Below are 18,503 nucleotides of genomic sequence, written 5' to 3' on the forward strand. Positions count from 1 at the left end.
AAACATGTTAAGTAAGGAAGTCAGGTCACATATTGTACGATTCCATTTATATGAAATGTCCAGTCTAGGTAAATCCGTAGAGACAAGCTAAATTAGTGGTTGCCAGGAGTGGGGGTGGGGGTAAGGAGGGGTGGGGGTGAGGTGGGCTGGGGCACGGGGAACAGGGTGAGGATAAGGAATGGCTTCTGATGGGTATGACGTTTCTTTTTGGATGATGGAAAATTTCTGGAATTAGGTAGTGGTGATGTTTGTACAACCTTGTGAATATACTAAAAACCACTGAATAGTACACATTATAAAGGTGGATATTATAGTAAGTGAAATGTATCTCTGAGAAAAAATAAAAAGAACGGACATTAGGCAAACTTGAAGCCTGGTGCTGCTGAGGGATGATGCTATCTACCTGGGCAATGGACCTAGGTTATTCATACAGGAAATGCTCTGTAATGTAGCCTTACAGGCAACGTGCTGAGGTCATTTTGTCTCAGTTACTGGCACCTGGTGATCAGCAGGTCCGCACAGCCAGAGCCTCCAAAACGTCTAGCTATTGTGGATAGGGGAGGGGAGGGTGGGGAGGATACAGAAGCCCCATCGGGAACTTGTGGAAGATTTTGAGAATCTGGGAAGGCGCTGCCTCTTTCGGGAGCAAGCTGCTCTGTCTTGACTTCGTGTCTCTGGCTCCATGAGATTCCATGTCCTTTGCCATTAAAGAAACTAGTACCAGCAGAAAAAGAAAAAAAAAAAAAAGTTAAGTTAGCCTCAGTATGTCTAGACATCTCTACTCTGTTTAATTAAATTTTCTCCTCCAAAAAGAGCGTTCTTTAAGAAGTATATGTAAAGAGCTGGCACGGTGCCCAAAACCCAGTGGTCAGTCACTAAGTGGTTATGATGAACAAAGACTTGATTGTGGCCGAATGCTAATAGAAGCGGAAGACGCAGATAAGCCCTGGGTTCTCTGGCAGACTGAAGTCGAGCGTGTGGGCGTGATTTTGTGTCTGCTGCCCTTGGGAATGGTGACCTGTTAGTACCTGCTGCCTGAGAGAAATTGATCTTTTTGAAAACTGTTACTGTGTTTAGTGCTCTTTTATTTTTGAGGCCTGGGAATTTCTGTAAACTATTTATTGCTCCAAAACCAAAATGAATGATTTTTAGAAAAATTTCTAGAGCAAAGCCACCATAAAGAGGTTTGTAACCAGAGATTTCTTAAATACTAATCTGGTATTAAAAGAGCAAAAATATCATGAATGTGTGAGTATCTCCCCCATTCCAGTTAAATGTTATTGCCATAAATGTTTGCAGATTTTAGATTTTAATGGTTTAATAGTGTACTGCCATTTGTTTGCTTGGGCACCTTAATTTATCTTATTCTTCACTTTCTTAATGATATTGGCCACTGAAATGGGAAAAAAAAAATCCAAGTGGTTTAGAGAGGAATTTTTAAAATATAGTGGAGAACAGATGTAAATTTTTTTTTTTGAAAGTAACCCCTCATCCAGTCCCTGAAATAGAATCCTAAAAATATAGTTGGCCTACATTCTGGCTTACAGAAGAGTGTAACTCTTGTGCCTGCTCTCAGGGACCGTGTAAAACACTAAGATTAGTGTTCTGGCAAGAAAGGCTTCTGTGCACTCTTTCTGCAGGAGCCTGTGAGGTGTTTGTCTTTCTTTTCTTTTTTCAAACCCCATTTGGTGGTAAAAATGGTGGGAATGAAGGGAGGATAGAAAATAGTGGTTTTTGTAGGAGGAGAATGAGGTCATCCTGAGGGTATCACATAGAAATTTAATTTGCCAGAAATTAAAATTGAAGGGTAAAATATCTGTTACTAGGGGAGTGGTTAAAAAAATTAAGGTCTGTAGAGATAGTGAGATACTGTGCAGTTAAAAAAATACTGGTGTGTACAGATAAGAAAGGAGACAAATATCTCCTTTGTATAGGATGCTCCCTTTTGTGTGAAAAAGAGGAGGATAAGCCTGTATAGTCAAAACTGTTTGTCTTTGCATAAAAGGCAACTCTGGGTGAATACATAAATAACTAACGAAAAGCGTTATTTCTAGAGAGAGGGCCTAGGTGGTAGGAAACCAGATAGATGAAAAGACAGAAGTAGGAGGAAACTTATTATTGAATACTTTGTTTTACATACGTGTAGCTTCATGTATTTCCTGTTCACAAAGTTGACTTCACAAAGTCCAGGGTGAGAGATGGCAGAAGATGGTGATTAAAAATGCAGATTCCCTATCTAAAAATGGTACTGATGAACTCAGTGACAAGAACAAGGACGCAGATACAGAGAATGGACTGGAGAACTCGAGGTATGGGAGGGGGCGGGGGGTGAAGGGGAAACTGAGACGAAGCGAGAGAGTAGCACAGACATATATATACTACCAACTGTAAAATAGATAGCCAGTGGGAAGTTGTTGTACAACAAAGGGAGTCCAACTCGAGGATGGAAGATGCCTTAGAGGACTGGGGCGGGGAGGGTGGGGGGGACTCGAGGGGGGGGAGTCAAGGAAGGGAGGGAATACGGGGATATGTGTATAAAAACAGATGATTGAACTTGGTGTACCCCCCCAAAAAAAAGAAAAAAAAATGCAGATTCCCTGGTGAATCTTGGCTCTGCCCTTTCCCAGTTGTAGAAGACCTTGTTCAGGTCCCCTCTCTGTGCCTCCATTTTCTCATCTATAGAAGTTAATTCTTGGAAAGTGCTTGCACCAGTGTCTGTCGTATAGTAATCTGCTGATATCATTACTAGTGGTCTGAGCACTAGAGGCCAGTCATTCTCATATTGCATCTCAAGTGTCTGACCTTTGGTCACATTTGTAAAAGTAGTAGAAGTACTGGATGCTTTCTTTCATCTCTATAATATCGTGTGTTGACTGAAGCAGCTGACATATACATGCAGAGTTTCTCTTGGCCTGTGGTTAGGAGCCTGGCTTCTGAAGTAGACAGAATTGCGTTCAGTCCCTCAACTGCATCATTTCTCAGCAGCATGTCCTTTACTCCGGTGCTGCTAAAAGAGATGCAAAGATGCTGGAGTGGAACTGACCATGTTGCCTTGATGGGGAAGGCACCGGAAGTCCTGAAGTCTTGATTGAAGACGCTGTATTCACAAAAGCCAGGAGGGGAGATCATTCATCCATTCATTTTGGTCTTAATGTCTCTGGTCTCAATCTGTGTTCAAGCAGACCCTATTCTATGTCAGCTCTTCCTAGAACGGCCTGGAGAACCATGTTCTGGAGGGGCTGGTAGGATTCTGCGTTTGGTCTGGGACTGTCCAGGGCAAGTTACTGATGAGAACCAAACCCATGGTTTCATTTGAGAATCAGTTAATGATCCAGCTGAGATGAGCAGTCCAGGTTCCCCTCTGAGGTTTGGGCTTATGTGGGGGCTGGGCGTCTGTAGTCAAACCAGTGTCTTTGCTTTTGTCGTCCCTCGAGTCACCAGTTATGGATGATGTATCCTTACAAATTGGCCAGTGCCAGCCACTCCCCATCTGCAGGCCTGCCCTTGGAGGAGGTTTTGGGCAGAGGGCATGTCTCCTGTGGTTGATAGCATCTTGTAGCAGTCTTTCCAGAGACCCCGACTTGGGGCACATATATCTGTGAGGCCCCTAACCATGCTTGGGCACAGGGCTCTCTCAAGGAAACAAGGTACCAGACTGGCTCTGTTGACTTGAAGGGAATATATATCGTGCCCTAAGTGCTGCTATAGATATGATTGTATTCAGCTTAGGGAAACTGAGACGCCATGATGAAGCACTTCAGTCAAGCAAATCCAAGTAGTTGTAAGGGATGGGCCTTGCTCCTCTCAGACTCTTTTTAGAAGACTTTTCATCAGTGGGTCCCTAGGGTCTGATTATAATATCCCAGTTTCTTCGGTTTAAATAGTTTAATAAGATAATGGGGAAGCATCCCTCAGAAAGGCTATTATTTTATACACTTTATTTTAATTTTTGAGTTTTGAAAGGTTGCAAAAATAGGATATTTTTTGTTGTCACTGTAACTAACACTCATGCATCCACATTTCCCTACTGTCCCCCAAACGATAGAAACTAAGAGGTTTTATAGTGAGAACCTTCTTACATAACAGGATGGTATATTTGGGTGTTAGCGCGATAGGTGATGCTGTTATTATTGGGTTGGCCAAAAAGTTCATTCGTAAGAGGGCTCTAGTAGTGCTTCGTTGTCTTTAACTTCATTCAAAACATTTGTTAGAGTGTATGTGCCAGCTGTGGTATCAGTGTGCATTTAAAAAAAACATCAAAATCGGTGAATTTTTGTGTAGCCATTTTAATATTGAAGATGGAAGAAAAAAGCAACGTTTCTGACATATTATGCTTTATTATTTCAAGAAAGGTAAAAACGCAAGTGAAACACAAAAAAGATTTGTGCATTGTATGGAGAAGGTACTGTGACTGATTGAATGTGTCAGAAGTGGTTTGCGAAGTTTCGTGTTGGAGATTTCTCCCTGGACGATGCTCCACGGTTGAGTAGACCAGTTGAAGTTGTTAGTGATCAAATCGAGACGTTAATTGAGAACAGTCACTGTTATACCACGTGGGAGATCACCGACGTACTCAAAATATCCACATCAAGTGTTGAAAATCGTTTGCACCAGCATGGTTATGTTCATCACTTGATGTTTGGGTTCCACATAAGTGAAAAAAACCTTCTTGACCACATTCCTGCATTTGATTCTCTACTTACACATAATGAAAATTTTCCATTTTTTTTCTTTAAGAACTTTTATTGACATACAATTGACATACAATAAACTGCATATATCCAGTGTACAATTTGATATTTTTTTCTTATTAGTCATGTATATGTGGCAATCCCAATCTCCCAATTCACCCCACCCCACTGGGTCACAATTTTTGAAACAAATTGTGACAGGTGATGAAGGGTGGATACTGTACAGTGTGAAACAGAAGAGATCATGGGGCAAGAGAAACGAACCACCACCAACTACACCAAAGGCCAGTCTTCATCCAAAGAGGGTGATGTTGTGTATATGATGGGATTGGAAGGGAGTCCTCTATTATGAGCTCCTTAAGGAAAACCAAACAATTAATTCCAACAAGTACTGCTCCCAATTAGACCAATTGAAAGCAGCACTTGATGAAAAGCGTTCAGAGTTAGTCATCAAAGAATGCATAATCTTCCATTAGGATAACGCAAGACCGCATGTTTCTTTGATGACCAGGCAAAAACTGTTACAGCTTGGCTGGGAAGTTCTGATTCACCTGCCATATTCACTAGACATTGCACCTTCAGATTTCCATTTATTTCGGTCTTTACAAAATTCTGTTAACGGAAAAAATTTCAATTCCCTGGAAAACTGTAAAAGGCACCTGGAACACTTCTTTGCTCAAAAAGATAAAAAGTTTTGGGAAGATGGAATTATGAAGTTGCCTAAAAATGGCAGAAGGTAGTGGAACGAAACAGTGAATATGTTGTTCAATAAAGTTCTTGGTGAAAATGACAAATGTGTCTTTTATTTTTACTTAAAAATCAAAGGAAGCTTTTGGCCAACCCAGTATAAGTTCTCTATGTTCATAAGGCTGCTGGCTTTTTTGCAGCATTTTTGCTCAAGAGCGATTTGCTTTTAGTAACTGTGGCCTGTACCTTTTCCCCTTAAGACAAAATTTAACGATAATTTCAAAATATGTATCATATTTTTAAAGTGACATAAACCAACAAAAACCCCAGTGTCCTTGGTGTGGTTGAGGAGGTAAGATTTCTGTATTTGCCCAAAATTGACAGGTGTTTTTATTTTATTTTTCAAAAAATATTTATTCATTTATTTTTTTAGCTGTGCTGGGTCTTAGTTGTGGCACGTGGCACTGGGGATCTTCATCGCGGCATGCAGTATCTTTAGCTGCAGCATGCAAACTCTTAGTTGAGGCATGCGGGATCTAGTTCTCTGACCAGAGATCGAACCCCCGGGCTCCCTGCATTGGGAGCAGGGTGTCTTAGCCACTGGACCACCAGGGAAGTCCCTGACAGGTGTTTTTAAATTGTAAATTTTAAAGAGAGAGTCCCAAAGAATGGCATGCCCCTGGGTGAAGGCAGATTTGGCTGTCACCAGATTTGAATTGTGGCTTTGCCAGTGTCTGATGGACCTCACACGAATGGACCCCACTTTCCTTAATGGTGTCACCCCAGTGGTATTGACAGCGGGCTGGGTTGTTCCTGGTCAGATGACACAGTAAGGAGTTTCCGCCCTGCACCTCTTGCCCCAGCTTGCGCCTCAGGTGGCGGATGGGTCCCAGCTCTGTTCTGTTTCAGGCAGGAGGCCTCAGACCTGGGCTGCAGACCTTGGTGCAACACTCAGGGCCTGGGTGACACAGTAAAGATTTTGAAGCCAAGAAGGACTTTTTCCCTCCTTTGATTCGTGGATGTCTTTAGTGAGTTAAAAGAGGTGTGAAAGTAGTGAACCTTAAATCGGTAGAATGGCAGTTCTATCAGTGGTTTATAAAATAGAAATGTGAAAACAGCCAAATGATGATCACCTTCCCCAAAAAGCTGGCTAGTGGTTCCAGGAACATTTAAAACTGAAAACGAAGCCCTTTGTTTTTAAGTTTTTACTTTGACAGTGACTTAATGTCTTACCTCCTCTTAACAGCAGTTTGCTTTCAGGGGCAGGTACTGGGTGGCTCCTTTTGACCTCCCTCTCCCTCCCATGTTAGTTCTACACAAACGCTTGGCACAGAGGCAGTAGAACTGGGTAGCTGCGACTCCCACCTGGGTGCATTTTGGGGAAAGACTCTTGGTATTAAATTCACAATTACTTATGCTCGGGGATATTGTCTTTTTTTTTTTTAAAAAAGTATATTCTAAAGAGTTTTATTTGCTTGCTTTTCTTTAAAAATTGTGAACACTGTTACTCAGTTTCTAAATTTCTAAAATTAGTTTTAGTTCTCTAAAACTGGAGGAGGAGATACTGTATCTGTGCATTTCCTAGTATGGTTCAAATACACTTTCCAGTCCATGGGCTTTATGTGTGTGTCTGCATTGTTCCTGCAAGTCAAATTTACATTTTCTGATGTTATAAAACCAGCTTTGTCAGTGCCCACAATTCTGGTTTTGATGTTGGAAGGAGAACAGAGGATTAAGGGAGATTAAAGTGTTGGGATGATGTCTGATTCCCCGTGTTCTGTGCACTCACTTGTAAACGTCCTCCAAACCTGGGCGTTATACTCCGGTGACATTAGCAAAAGCTAGAGTTCGTGATTGGCTAGAGCTTAGCACAGTGCCTGCTGGAGAAATAGACCAACCGATGATGTTCTGAATCAGCACGTCGTGCCGGCGCTGACATACTTGGACGTGTGTGGCATCTGCTGATTCAGAATTGCCACCGCCACCCAGATCGTCAGCATCTGGGGAGAACATCTGTCTCCTTGCACTGTGTTGCTAACAGAGGTGGATTACAGCCGAGAGGCAGGAGAATCTTCTGGAAAGAGTGCCGTTCTTGGGTTTATTAAGAATAAAAGCAACATCATCACAGCCGCTGCTTATTGAATCAGTCTCGCTTCCCCGGCACCGCGTGGAGTGTTATTACTTGACCCCTCCTGCGTCTCAGTGTCCCCTTGCTCTGTGAACTTTTGGTCTTAAGTAGAGCATGTGGACTCTCTGGACCAAGACGCCCATTGCTTTCAAACAGGCATGGTCTGTCCCTGATATTTGCAAGAAGAGCTCCGTGAGATTAAAGGTCTTCCTGTTTTTATGGCAACGGCACATTTTTGACATTCTAAAGCCTAGAAGCACATATTCGGCTGCTATCTTGGTCCTGGGAGTGGTTGTCTTTCAAGGGCTGGAGAGTTATTTTCGAGTATCAACGGTACAGAGTATGTGCAGGAGGTGCCTTACAGTGATGACACTGCTCTTTTTATTTTAATATTAAAACTTGGGAAGTAGAGATGATGCCGTTTTCGGTGGGGATGGGGGTGGTTGTAGATATTTGTCTCCTGGGAAGTGACATACAAGGTCTTATTAAGAGTTGCTCCTTGTGGAGTGTGTACTCTGGGGGGAGGGGCAGGGGTGGAGTAGAAAGAATCTCAGGAACGTTCCTTATACTTTTTCCTTCTGTTCATTTCTAGTCTTTATAACCTGGCTTCACTGGAACTGAGAGAGAATCTTCTTACGTATCTCCCTGAGTGAGTCTCTGGGGAAAAGGAGAGGGGGTTATGTCCTGAATGAACTTCTTGAAGCATTAAAAAAAGAAAAAAGTACTACGGTATCTTGTCAAAAAGAAATTCTATGTCTTTTGGAAAATGTGAGAGATGCCAGCCTTCTCTCAATAGTCTTTCCTTTGCAATGTTTATGGCCGTAAAATCCAGGTGAATCTTGGGGAACTAGTCCAAGTGAGGAATGCCATCTTGCTCAGCATTTCTAAGTCCTAAGAGCTCCCTCCCTTTGTTTTGTTTTTGTTTTGTTTTGTTTTGTTTTAAATAGCTCCCTTACCCAGCTACGGAGACTGGAAGAACTTGATTTAGGAAACAATGAAATATATAATTTGGTAAGTCTGTACTGAAGAGAGATTTGAATTTCACCTTGTGCTTAGTTATGATTACAGAATATTTGGGGGAGATCTGTAGGGATGCCTGTAAGCCAGTGTTTCCACGGATACAGCTTGGCAGTGTTAGCGAATGTGCTTCAGTTCACACGGGTTAAGGATTATGGTTCAGGGGTGGAGGATGGGGGCTCGAGATGACAGGCATGAGTGGAGACAGCTGGCATTCATGGGGGAGCGTTGGGGATACTTTTAGGAAGGGGGTGCTGGTGTTAGAGAAGTACCAACAAACATCCTCCCTCTCCGGTACCACTTTACTAACTGTCAAATTCGGGTTCTTTCTTAATGGAAGGCTAAAAACTGGAGCTTTGTTACTGTAACATTGCTTTTTGTTTTAGCCAGAATCGATTGGAGCGCTCTTACATCTAAAGGATCTCTGGTTGGATGGAAATCAACTGTCAGAGTTACCTCAGGTGAGTGGTAATTTCACACTGTCTCCCCCAAAATGTAAAACCATCGCCACCCTCACGTATTTCCTGCTTCTACGTGAGATTTTCTATAGAAGGGATCTTGAAAACCTTCTATAGAAAACATTGGTTGAAAAAGCACATTTGGAAAAATATATTGCGCGTTCATTGTGCTGCATTGCTGTAGAAAAACTAAAAGCCTCAACCCACTGTTTCTAAAGATAGTAAACATATCCTTTAGTGCGTGAGGTCTGCATTTCATTTCATCCTTGCTTTATGCTTGGGTTGCCTGCTTGAAGCCCAGCAAACCTGGAAATTACCAGGATGCCAGATTCTGATGGTAGAAGTTTCTGCCACTGTTTGTGACGTGCCAAGTGCTTTGGGTTAAGTTGACCACATTTTACCCTATAATAGTTGATGTAAAAGCAATGCGAAAACCTTTTATTTCGTATTATTTCCATATGTTGCTTATGGTTTAGCGGGAATGTCACACACGGTTCATGTTTTTCCTACTGTTACCAAGTGTGAGAACCACGTTCGGAATGAAATGGAGCCTCGTGTGAGCTTCTGAGTATGTGGTCATCTCGTGGGTCCCAGCAAGCAGACCCGCCTTCTGGTCAGTTGAGAGAGAAACTGGAACAAACAAACAAACACCAACACATGAACATTTCCCCCTTACTTTGTTTTTCTCCAGCTATTACTGAATTTTACTCTTCAGTGCCTCTTATAGCAGGATTTGAAGTCAGAATATATTTTATGATGGTCTAGGTGTGCGTATTTTACAGTAATTCGGAAGCTGTCTCTGCTAGGCTCTGTGAGCGTGATGGGACCGTGCACTTCGGGTGGGGAATGTGTATTAGTGCAGGGAAGCCTAATGCTAGAAAAAAGCACTTAAGTAAAATTCTAATTGTTGTAGTTATATTGCTGGAGTTACCATGATATCACCCACAGCTAATGCAATTAAGGAACTAATTTGAGTCTGTTTCTGAGGTCTTGGCCGCATTTGGGAAAAGGAAAGGACAGATCAGTAACTGATGTGGGCAAGGGTTTGATTAACACTTAGATTTCTCTAGGAAACTATAGAAATCTTGATTGAAAGAATTCTAGTTACTTAAGAGTCCAAGGATGGAGGAAGACGCCAGGAAGTTATTAAGAAAGTAATAAAATATTAGCTATGTAGGATGGGTAAACAAGGTCCTACTGTAGAGCACAGGGAACTATATTCAATACCCTGTGATAAACCATAATGGGAAAGAGTATGAAAAAAATATATATTTGTATAACTGAGTCACTTTGCTGTACAGCAGAAATTAACACAACATTGTAAATCAACTATACTTCAGTAAAATTGAAAATATCAGCTATTAGACATGCAGGGGGAGAGTATATGTGTGGACAGATATACGTAAATGATTATGTGCAAAATGTCACGTCCTAAACACAAAGAAATTAACACGCCACTGGTCATGTTATGAATGGTTATTTCAACATCTCATGTGCCCTGTTGTATAACCTTCTATTCAGCCAGGACTGAACACATCAGTCTCAGATAATCAGAATTATTTTCCTGTCTTCACGGATCACAGAAAGAAGAGACAAAGATATTGTTAAAAGGAATGAATGGGAAAGTAGAACAGCTTCAGGGGCCTGGCATGAAATTAGTCAACATGTGGTCTGGTTTCTGCAGGCAGGAAACGCAGAGGTGAGGGTCACAGGATGTATATTCGGTGGGAGATAAGCTTGGAAGAACTGGTCAGACCAAATTCAGTGCCGACTGAGCAGTTTGTGCTTATGTGGACATCAGGGAACCACTGGAGTTAGGGGAGGGGTCTGATCCGTGACTGGAGCGATGCTTCCAGGAGGGAAAGATGGAGGCGCAGTTTGTGGATGGACTCGGGCAGAGGACGCCCAGACCAGTCCGGCTGGAAGGGTACTGCAGGTAGCAATGTAGCAGCCTGGCAGTGGCACGGAAAGGTGGAGGCAGTTATAAGAGAAAAGATGCACTTGGAGAGCGGAAGGGAAGAGCTCTCTTGAATGGAACGTGAGAGTCGATGAAGCGTCTCCTCCTCTCCTGGGTCAGCTGTTCGCCTTCACAGCATCTGCCTCTCCTGCCTTGGCTGCTGAAGGTCCGCGGGTCTGTGTACTCTGGCTCGGCTGGGGAGCAGCCACGCTGATGTCGTGACGAGCGCTGCCTGTTCCGGGAGATAGAAGGTGGATGGGTTCTTACCAGGACACCTCAGGCTCACTCTCAAGTGTGAGCTGCCTTCTGAGTGATTGATTCCAAACTTGGTGAACTGGATTCTAGCCTCCTTTTTTTTTTTTTTTCCCCTCCCCTAATTGTGGGACCTTAAACGACTCGTTTTCTCTTGGTGTCAATCTCCTCATCTTATTAAGAGAGTGATTCTTCGCCTGCCTGAAGTCAGAGGGCTTGGCATCCCTCCCAGCTCCGTGTATGTGATTCATACAGCTTCCCGTTTTCATTGGAAGAGGGTCTGGAAACCTACCCCCGGCCTGCACACTCGCACCGCGTGAAGGGCACATTCTTCGGACCACTGTGGGATTCGATTTTGAAAAATTGCTGTGACAAATTCCTCCATTCTGTGGCAGGTTCAGGGATGACTTTCTTTTCCTGTGTCGTTGATGTAGGAAATAGGAAATCTGAAGAACCTGCTCTGCTTAGATGTCTCTGAAAACAGGTTGGAAAGACTTCCCGAAGAAATCAGCGGCCTGACTTCATTAACAGATTTAGTCATTTCCCAGAACTTGTTAGAAATGCTCCCAGATGGTATCGGTGAGTGTTGAAAATAACTAACTACCAAGGCACTGGCTCTTCTCAGGTGCTGGGGATGTGGTTCCTTCAGTCATTTGTTTTTAAAGAAGGAAAGCAAAGAATATTTAATACAGTTTAAGTTGCTCTGTAGGCAAGAGTTTCTGTCACTTTGGTCTGGTCACAGTTATACGTGTTGTCACTTTGAAGTGTTGGCCTCTGCCTGCTTCCTCTGCATCTTGTCTCCATGATTTCCGTAGGGATCAGCCCAAATCATAGAATGTGTTTCGGGCATATGAACAGTCACTGAGACATTTCTAATTGAGCATCGTAAATAGTTTATGCGAAATGACCTTTGACCTTAGGGTGTGACCCAGGTAAGGGCTGTTACACGGAGAGTGGGTGTTGTATTGAGCCTTTTCTGGCCCATCGAGAATCATCTTTTCCTTGAACCATTCTTTGCTATTTCCTTTAAAAAACAGTCCAGACGTTTCCTTTACCGTAAAGGAACTCAGCCCAGGGTGAGAAAATAAATGCAGAGAAGATATAAACAGACGTGGGCTGTCAGCTCTGCCTTAGCCAAGCTGCCTAGAAATTGTAAGAAACTATATTTAACTGTGTGGTTGTCATAGGATAGCTGTCTCTGACCTTCACTTAGCTTGTATTCAAAACATCAAAGGGAATTTGGGAAAGGTTTTCAGTAGTTGGAGAAGCTGTGTGACACAGGACCCCTTCCTTTCTGGTAATTGGTCCAGATGATGACAGTGACCCGGTGAAGATACAGACCCTGCCTTTTCATTGAGGCTGGTTGGGAAATTGATGGGGACTTTAACTCCAGGGAGAAATGTTTGCTCATATATGGCGTGAGAAAGCAGTTGTAGGGACTGGGGGTGTTTTGTTGTTGGGAAAGGGAGGAATAGGAGGCATGAGACGGTTGATGTCAAGCCTTTGAAAGGCTGTCAGGTAGAAGGAGATTTATTCTGTCTTTTAGTTCAAGTGGGTGAAAGGATTTAATTTAAGAAAGAGCTTAAAATACATCTGTTATGAATCAGTTTGGGCTGCTTAGTGAAGAAATGATCCTCCCGTCACTAGAAGTATTCAAGGAAAGGCTGCAGCACCACTTGTCAGTGATGTTGTTGAGGAGGCTCTTGGGGTGAGCTCTGTCGGCTGTAGGATTCCATGCCCCGCGGAGGATGCTAATGGGTCTCCCAGCCTGAGGACTGGGGGAACCCTCTGGGGACAGAGTTAGTTGGTATTGATTATGCTAAACAAGGAGCCTAGCAATTGGTGAGTTCTCCTGCTTTGCCCCATGACCACATACAAAGGAAGTTCATCCTTACAGCGTCTCCACGTCTCTAGCTTTATGTCTCTTTTATGATAGAGGCTCTTCTCCGATTTTCCTGGGGACAGGGTCATCATGCCAGCCATTCTCCATGGATAGCAAGGACGTCTGCTCTGTAGGCTCAGCCCCTGATGAAGTAGTAGTGGAAAGTGAGAATCTGATGACTGAGGATCTCCTCCATCCCGTGGGGGCTGAGGAGGCTGCAGTAAACCCCAGCTCCTTTCCCGTGGCCTGAGGTCATCGCCGTGAGTCCATTCTCCCTGCCTGGAGTGAAATAGATCAGTCTTTATGTGGCTTTTTGAAGATTACCGTCTGACTCTGTAGACTCGAACTTCACTGTAGGGATCTTCACTGAGTCACTGTCATTCACAGGCGATAGAATAAACTGCACTGTGCTGTCTTTTGTTTTTAGCGAGGATGATTCTCAGAGTAACATGAACATCTCTCCTGTCTACACGAGATGTTTCCTGTTCTTAAAGATGCTTTAACAGCCAGCTGTTTGTTTTTTCCTGAAATCTTTGGGCTCTGACGTGATATTTTTAGGTAGCGACTTTTCAAATGATTTGCCACTAATTGCCGGCTGCTTTTGACATTCTGAACAAACGATTTGAAGTCTCAGCCTTTCATGCTTGACACAGTTTCATATCCTGAAAAGCTAGGTGAGGAAATCAAATGAGCAAGGACAGCAGATAGGAAATGCCCAGCGGTAATCAGGAAGACAGTGATAACTAATGAGTTTGAATAACGCTTTCACAGGAAAACTAAAGAAACTGTCAATCTTGAAGGTGGATCAGAACCGACTCACCCAGTTGCCCGAGGCGGTCGGGGACTGTGAAAGCCTCACGGAATTGGTTCTTACGGAAAACCGGCTTCTGGTGAGTGTGCTTCCAGGGTCAGAGGGAAAGTAGTGGTGTGGGTTCTGCATCTGAAAGCGTCGATTCTACTTATTTGTGATGTGGGTGGACCGGATGGAAATTGCCTTATGTTGTAACTAACAGAGGGACCTGAGAAGCAAACACGTGACATAAAGATCTGTTCTGACGTGTCCAGGCCCCTCTGTGTGTGTCCCGGTTGTGATGCTTAAGGTGCAGGGACTGAACTGCGTACTCGGGAGCCCACGAGGAGGGGGGATCGGCCCTGTCGGCGGAGGTGCTGATGCCTCCACCGGGGCATCCGGGGATGGGCCAGAGGCGGAGGAATGGTGGTTGGCCTGGAAAGCCTTGGGAGCACTGGGGGTGGGGGGATGCTCTCTTGGAGGAGCCAGAGCACGGCTTTGACCTTGATCTCACCGTATCCGAGAAGCTGGGTGAGGTGGTGCAGGTGCCCTGGGCTTAGACCAGGCCTCCCCATCCTCCCGGGGCAGCACCTTCCAGGGCAGGCTCCCAGGGCGGCGGCAAACCTCAGCCGCTTCTCACCTCCTGCTGCTTCCTCTCCATCCGTCGTCCTTCACCTTCCACTCCATCTGCTCCCCCTTCTCCTCTTGTCGTTTTATAGCCGCTGTTTAATATGTTTTCCTGCCTTTCTCTTTTCTCTATATTTTGTTACTTTAGTTTTTACCCTGCTTTCCTTTTTCCTCTTTTCTTCCCTTTGCTCCTTTTTTTTTAAAACAGAGTAAGTAATGCTCTTTGGGTGAAAAGAGCAGAAGACCGCAAGTGTGGGTGAAGGATGTGGAGTTGGTGGGGGGAGGCGGGCAGGAGCATTTCCCCTCAGACAGGACAGCGGCCTCCTCGGGCAGGTGGGGTGGGCGTGACCAGGCTCGCCTTCCTTGTTTCTGGTTTTAGAATTACAGATGGTAGTCATAACAGAAAAACAGTGTGCACCCCTGGATTCCAACAGGGTTGAAGACCCCCCCCCGCCCGCCGTGGGCCCCCACACCTGCCCAGGTGGCAGCCCCGTTTCCCCAGCCTCATTACCCCACCCCTCCACCTCAGGCTCTCACTGCCTGCCCAGCTCTCTGGCCTCCACAGGCATCTAAGCCACCATCTCTTGTTCTCGGAGGTGCAGGCGGGGAAGGGATGAATCTTGAGGGCACAGATTTCACTTCCTTGACTTGAAGAGCCTTCATTACCTCTTTTACTAGGTCTTTCTCTGTTCCCAGGCCTGTGCCTTTGACCTCATTTCATTTTCTACAAAAATACAAAATATTAGGTGCCCCATCCCCCAAGTGAGTGTTACAAACACCTGACATTCAGGAAGAACCGCCACTTCTTTGACCGGATGAGATTAGCTTCTCTCAGTTCTTGAAAAGATCTGTTTTACTCTGAGCCATGTTAAAAGTGTGCATGAAGTTAATAACAAAAATGTTATTTTAACAGACTTTACCTAAGAGCATTGGAAAACTTAAGAAGTTGAGCAACTTGAATGCAGACAGAAATAAATTAGTGTCTTTACCAAAAGAGGTATGTGCTTTTAAGAAAATAACATAATAATAATTATAAAGAAATAATAACACACAAGGGATCAAAGATGTCAAGTACTTTAAAAGACTTATGTGGTGCTTTTTAAAGGTGTGAACTCTCATCTGTGGGTCCAGGGATGGTTGGAGGAATTGTATCAAAGAGTGACCATCAGCCACGTTAAGGAGAGTAGGTGGGTCCGATGGCTGTGAGCAGAGTTGGGAAAGGTGAATTCATAGGGGGACAGAGAGGACGACATTATGGGGTTGAACTAGGAGCACAGTGACACCATTGACAGCAGGGGGTGATCTGGGAGTTGGGCAGAGGAAGGGGATGACTTTGGGTTTAATGAGGAGTTAAACCATCCCATAGCCGTTGGAGTTGTAAAAACGGATGCTTTTTTAAAAATTAATTAATTAATTATTTGGCTGTGTTGGTCACTTTTATAACAAACATCCTTATGCTTCCATTCGGTATTGCTGGCCGTCTCACACAGCTGTGACCTGAACACTGGCATTTAAGTAGACCTGTTTCCAGCAGAAAGACTTAAATTTCCATCTCAGCTGAACTGGGACACAAGAGATTCTGCTCATTAAAATGTTTTGGTTCCAGTCTCAAAGTGATAAACCGAAGCACGGAGCTGGTGTTCTGAGCATTTCATTGTACTTGTTGGAGAGCACGTGTGGATGGGTGTGGATGGGACACACAAACATATGCAGGGAGATGCAGAAAAGAGTCATGATTTCCTCTCTCAATGCCCTGCCCTGTGCTGGGTGCTGTTGTGTATGTTCATTGAGTCGTCACAACAGCTTTTGAGGTCGTGAGGGTTTCCTCACGTTATGGATGAGGAAACTGAGGCTGGTGAGACGCTTTTCCCACTGGGGCTCACACAGCTGGGAGTCGAGAGAAGGTTCCAGATGTGTCCCCCAGTGGCCAAGCCCACGAAAGCCTGGCCGCTCAGCTCGTACAGATCAAACCCACCTTTTCATCGCTGTGGCCTTGACATAAGGCAGGACCTTGCTTGGGTAAAGGAAGGTCAAATCATCTTTAGTTTGGACACTTTAGAAAATTAATACATTTGAGGAATGTTTTCAGTAAATGCCGAAGAGAGTGCTTCTGAGTGTGATGTTCATTTCCAGCAAGGTCACCCCCCACCTGCCACGTCCCCCGCCCTCTCTTTGGATCTGCTCTTTCAAAGGAGCACATTTTGGACAATCGTGTGAGGAGTTTCTTCTTGTAAACTGTCCCCATCATATTAGCATAGCCCTCTTTTTATTCTGAGAAAATGCAGTTACAATGGGATCACTTTCCTGGCTTCTGGAGTTTCATCAAGGAACGAAGTCTGTGCCTTTTCCTTCAGCTGCCCAAGAAAGCAGAGCTGTTTAGACCCCAGGGGACTGGCTCTTTTCTAGCCCATTTCACTCTCACTCACACACACTTGTAACTGAAAGTGGGGTCTGGCTGCTCGCTACTCAAAAACCAGTAAAGAGGCCAGGTTGGTGGAAAGGAAAATTTGCTTTATTTTGGATGCCGACAACTGGAGGGGTGGGCGGGGGGGGGTAGACGGCTGACCATCAGTGGACAAGAGCTTTTATAGATACAGGGAAGGGGCTACATGCAGAAACAGCACAGGCAGCTCTGACAGTCATCTTGAACTTGGTCACTGGTGGTCTGACCAGTGTCATCTTGATTGTTTTACATACAGTTAGTCTTCAGTTCCAGGGTCTGTTTGTTCCCATTTCCTTGAGGCCAGTTCTCGGAATTATGGCAGCTTATGTCACAGCTACAGTCTGGTCATCACGTTAACTTCTGGTTAACTTCTTCCACCTGGTGGGGGTTTCAGTATCTATAAGACAGTTCACAGGGTATGGCTCAGAATATCATCTGTAGCCCTTGAGGAGGAACTAAAGGTCCGTGACTGAACTATTATTGTTTGGTCTCCTTTGACTGTTTTCCTTTGTTTCTGCATTTTCTCCCTTCTCTGATTAAACGTATTCTTTGGCTAAAGTTTTCCACAGATGAAAGGCAGGCTGAGGACATTTGGGGGGTGGGGAGGACCATAGGGTCCTGTTGCGTTTTACACTCAGCTCCCAGACTAGGACATTCCACTGTGGGTCCCAGCTTGCTGACCCTGCAGAAATGGGCAGTGCTGGCCTCTGACCCTTGGGCTGAGCAGCCACACCACTGAGCGGCCCCTCACCTTGAACTGGGTGTCGTTTGATGGTCTAGTGTGAGTGTGAGAGAGAGTCTGTGTGTGTGTGTGAGTGTGCGCGCACACGCACGCGCGCACACATGCATGCACTCTGCCTCCCAGCTTGATACCCTCCCATCAAATCCTGCACTCTCCTGATTGGATTGTTTTCTTTCCAAACGTGATTACTTCCTCTTGAACAGTTAAGTCGCATGCATGATGCACCTAAACTGAAATGCTGATCAATTCCATTTATGTGCCCCAAATCCATAGATGTATTAATGGCCATTGGTCTAGTGTGCTGTGTTGTTCTTCCTCTTTTCTGTCTTTTTTTCCCCCATTTGATAGTGTTGCATATTGTCAGTTTTACAGCACAGTTCCTTTGTCTACAGCAGCATTTATTTGCATTTTTTTCCCAAATGGTTGAGGGGAAAATGTTTGCACTGTGTGGGTCCCAATAATAGATTCTGTTATGTGTTATGTGGTGTTGTGTGTAGTAAACATTTGCAAATCAGTGAATGTCTCTTGTTTTCTTAATTGTTCGCTGCTTGGAAATTTAGAAAAGTCAGGTAAACTTGCAATCTTGTAAGTATCGTTCAGACCACAATTGCATCTCTGACTGCCATTCTGCTTCTCAAGTGCATGAAGATTCAGACTGGCTGACTGCTTTGTGTGCTCGTCATTGTAAAACATTGGACATTTTCCTCGAAACTCAGTTTTGTTTTTGTTTTTTTAAATGACTGCATGGCCTGGAACCTGATTTTGTTATGTGTTTGTCAGATTTGTTCCGATTATTCTCTCTCGAAAGAATGCTTTTCTGTGAATTACG

The 18,503-nt window shown here is 44.2% G+C and overlaps 1 protein-coding gene across 1 annotated transcript in view; it reads left to right on the top strand.

Moving 5' to 3' along the window:
• The window catches only part of LRRC1 (leucine rich repeat containing 1), a 124,490-nt gene that overhangs the window by 87,854 nt on the left and 18,133 nt on the right, over positions 1-18,503 (top strand). Inside the window, exons 5-10 of the mRNA XM_057699349.1 lie at positions 8,099-8,155; positions 8,454-8,517; positions 8,910-8,984; positions 11,625-11,769; positions 13,844-13,962; positions 15,403-15,486. Of these exons, the coding sequence (XP_057555332.1) occupies positions 8,099-8,155; positions 8,454-8,517; positions 8,910-8,984; positions 11,625-11,769; positions 13,844-13,962; positions 15,403-15,486 (544 nt within the window). The remainder of the gene's footprint in view (positions 1-8,098; positions 8,156-8,453; positions 8,518-8,909; positions 8,985-11,624; positions 11,770-13,843; positions 13,963-15,402; positions 15,487-18,503) is intronic.

Source organism: Hippopotamus amphibius, chromosome 11 (genome assembly GCF_030028045.1).
Source record: "Hippopotamus amphibius kiboko isolate mHipAmp2 chromosome 11, mHipAmp2.hap2, whole genome shotgun sequence".
In the NCBI taxonomy this organism is placed as follows: domain Eukaryota; kingdom Metazoa; phylum Chordata; class Mammalia; order Artiodactyla; family Hippopotamidae; genus Hippopotamus; species Hippopotamus amphibius.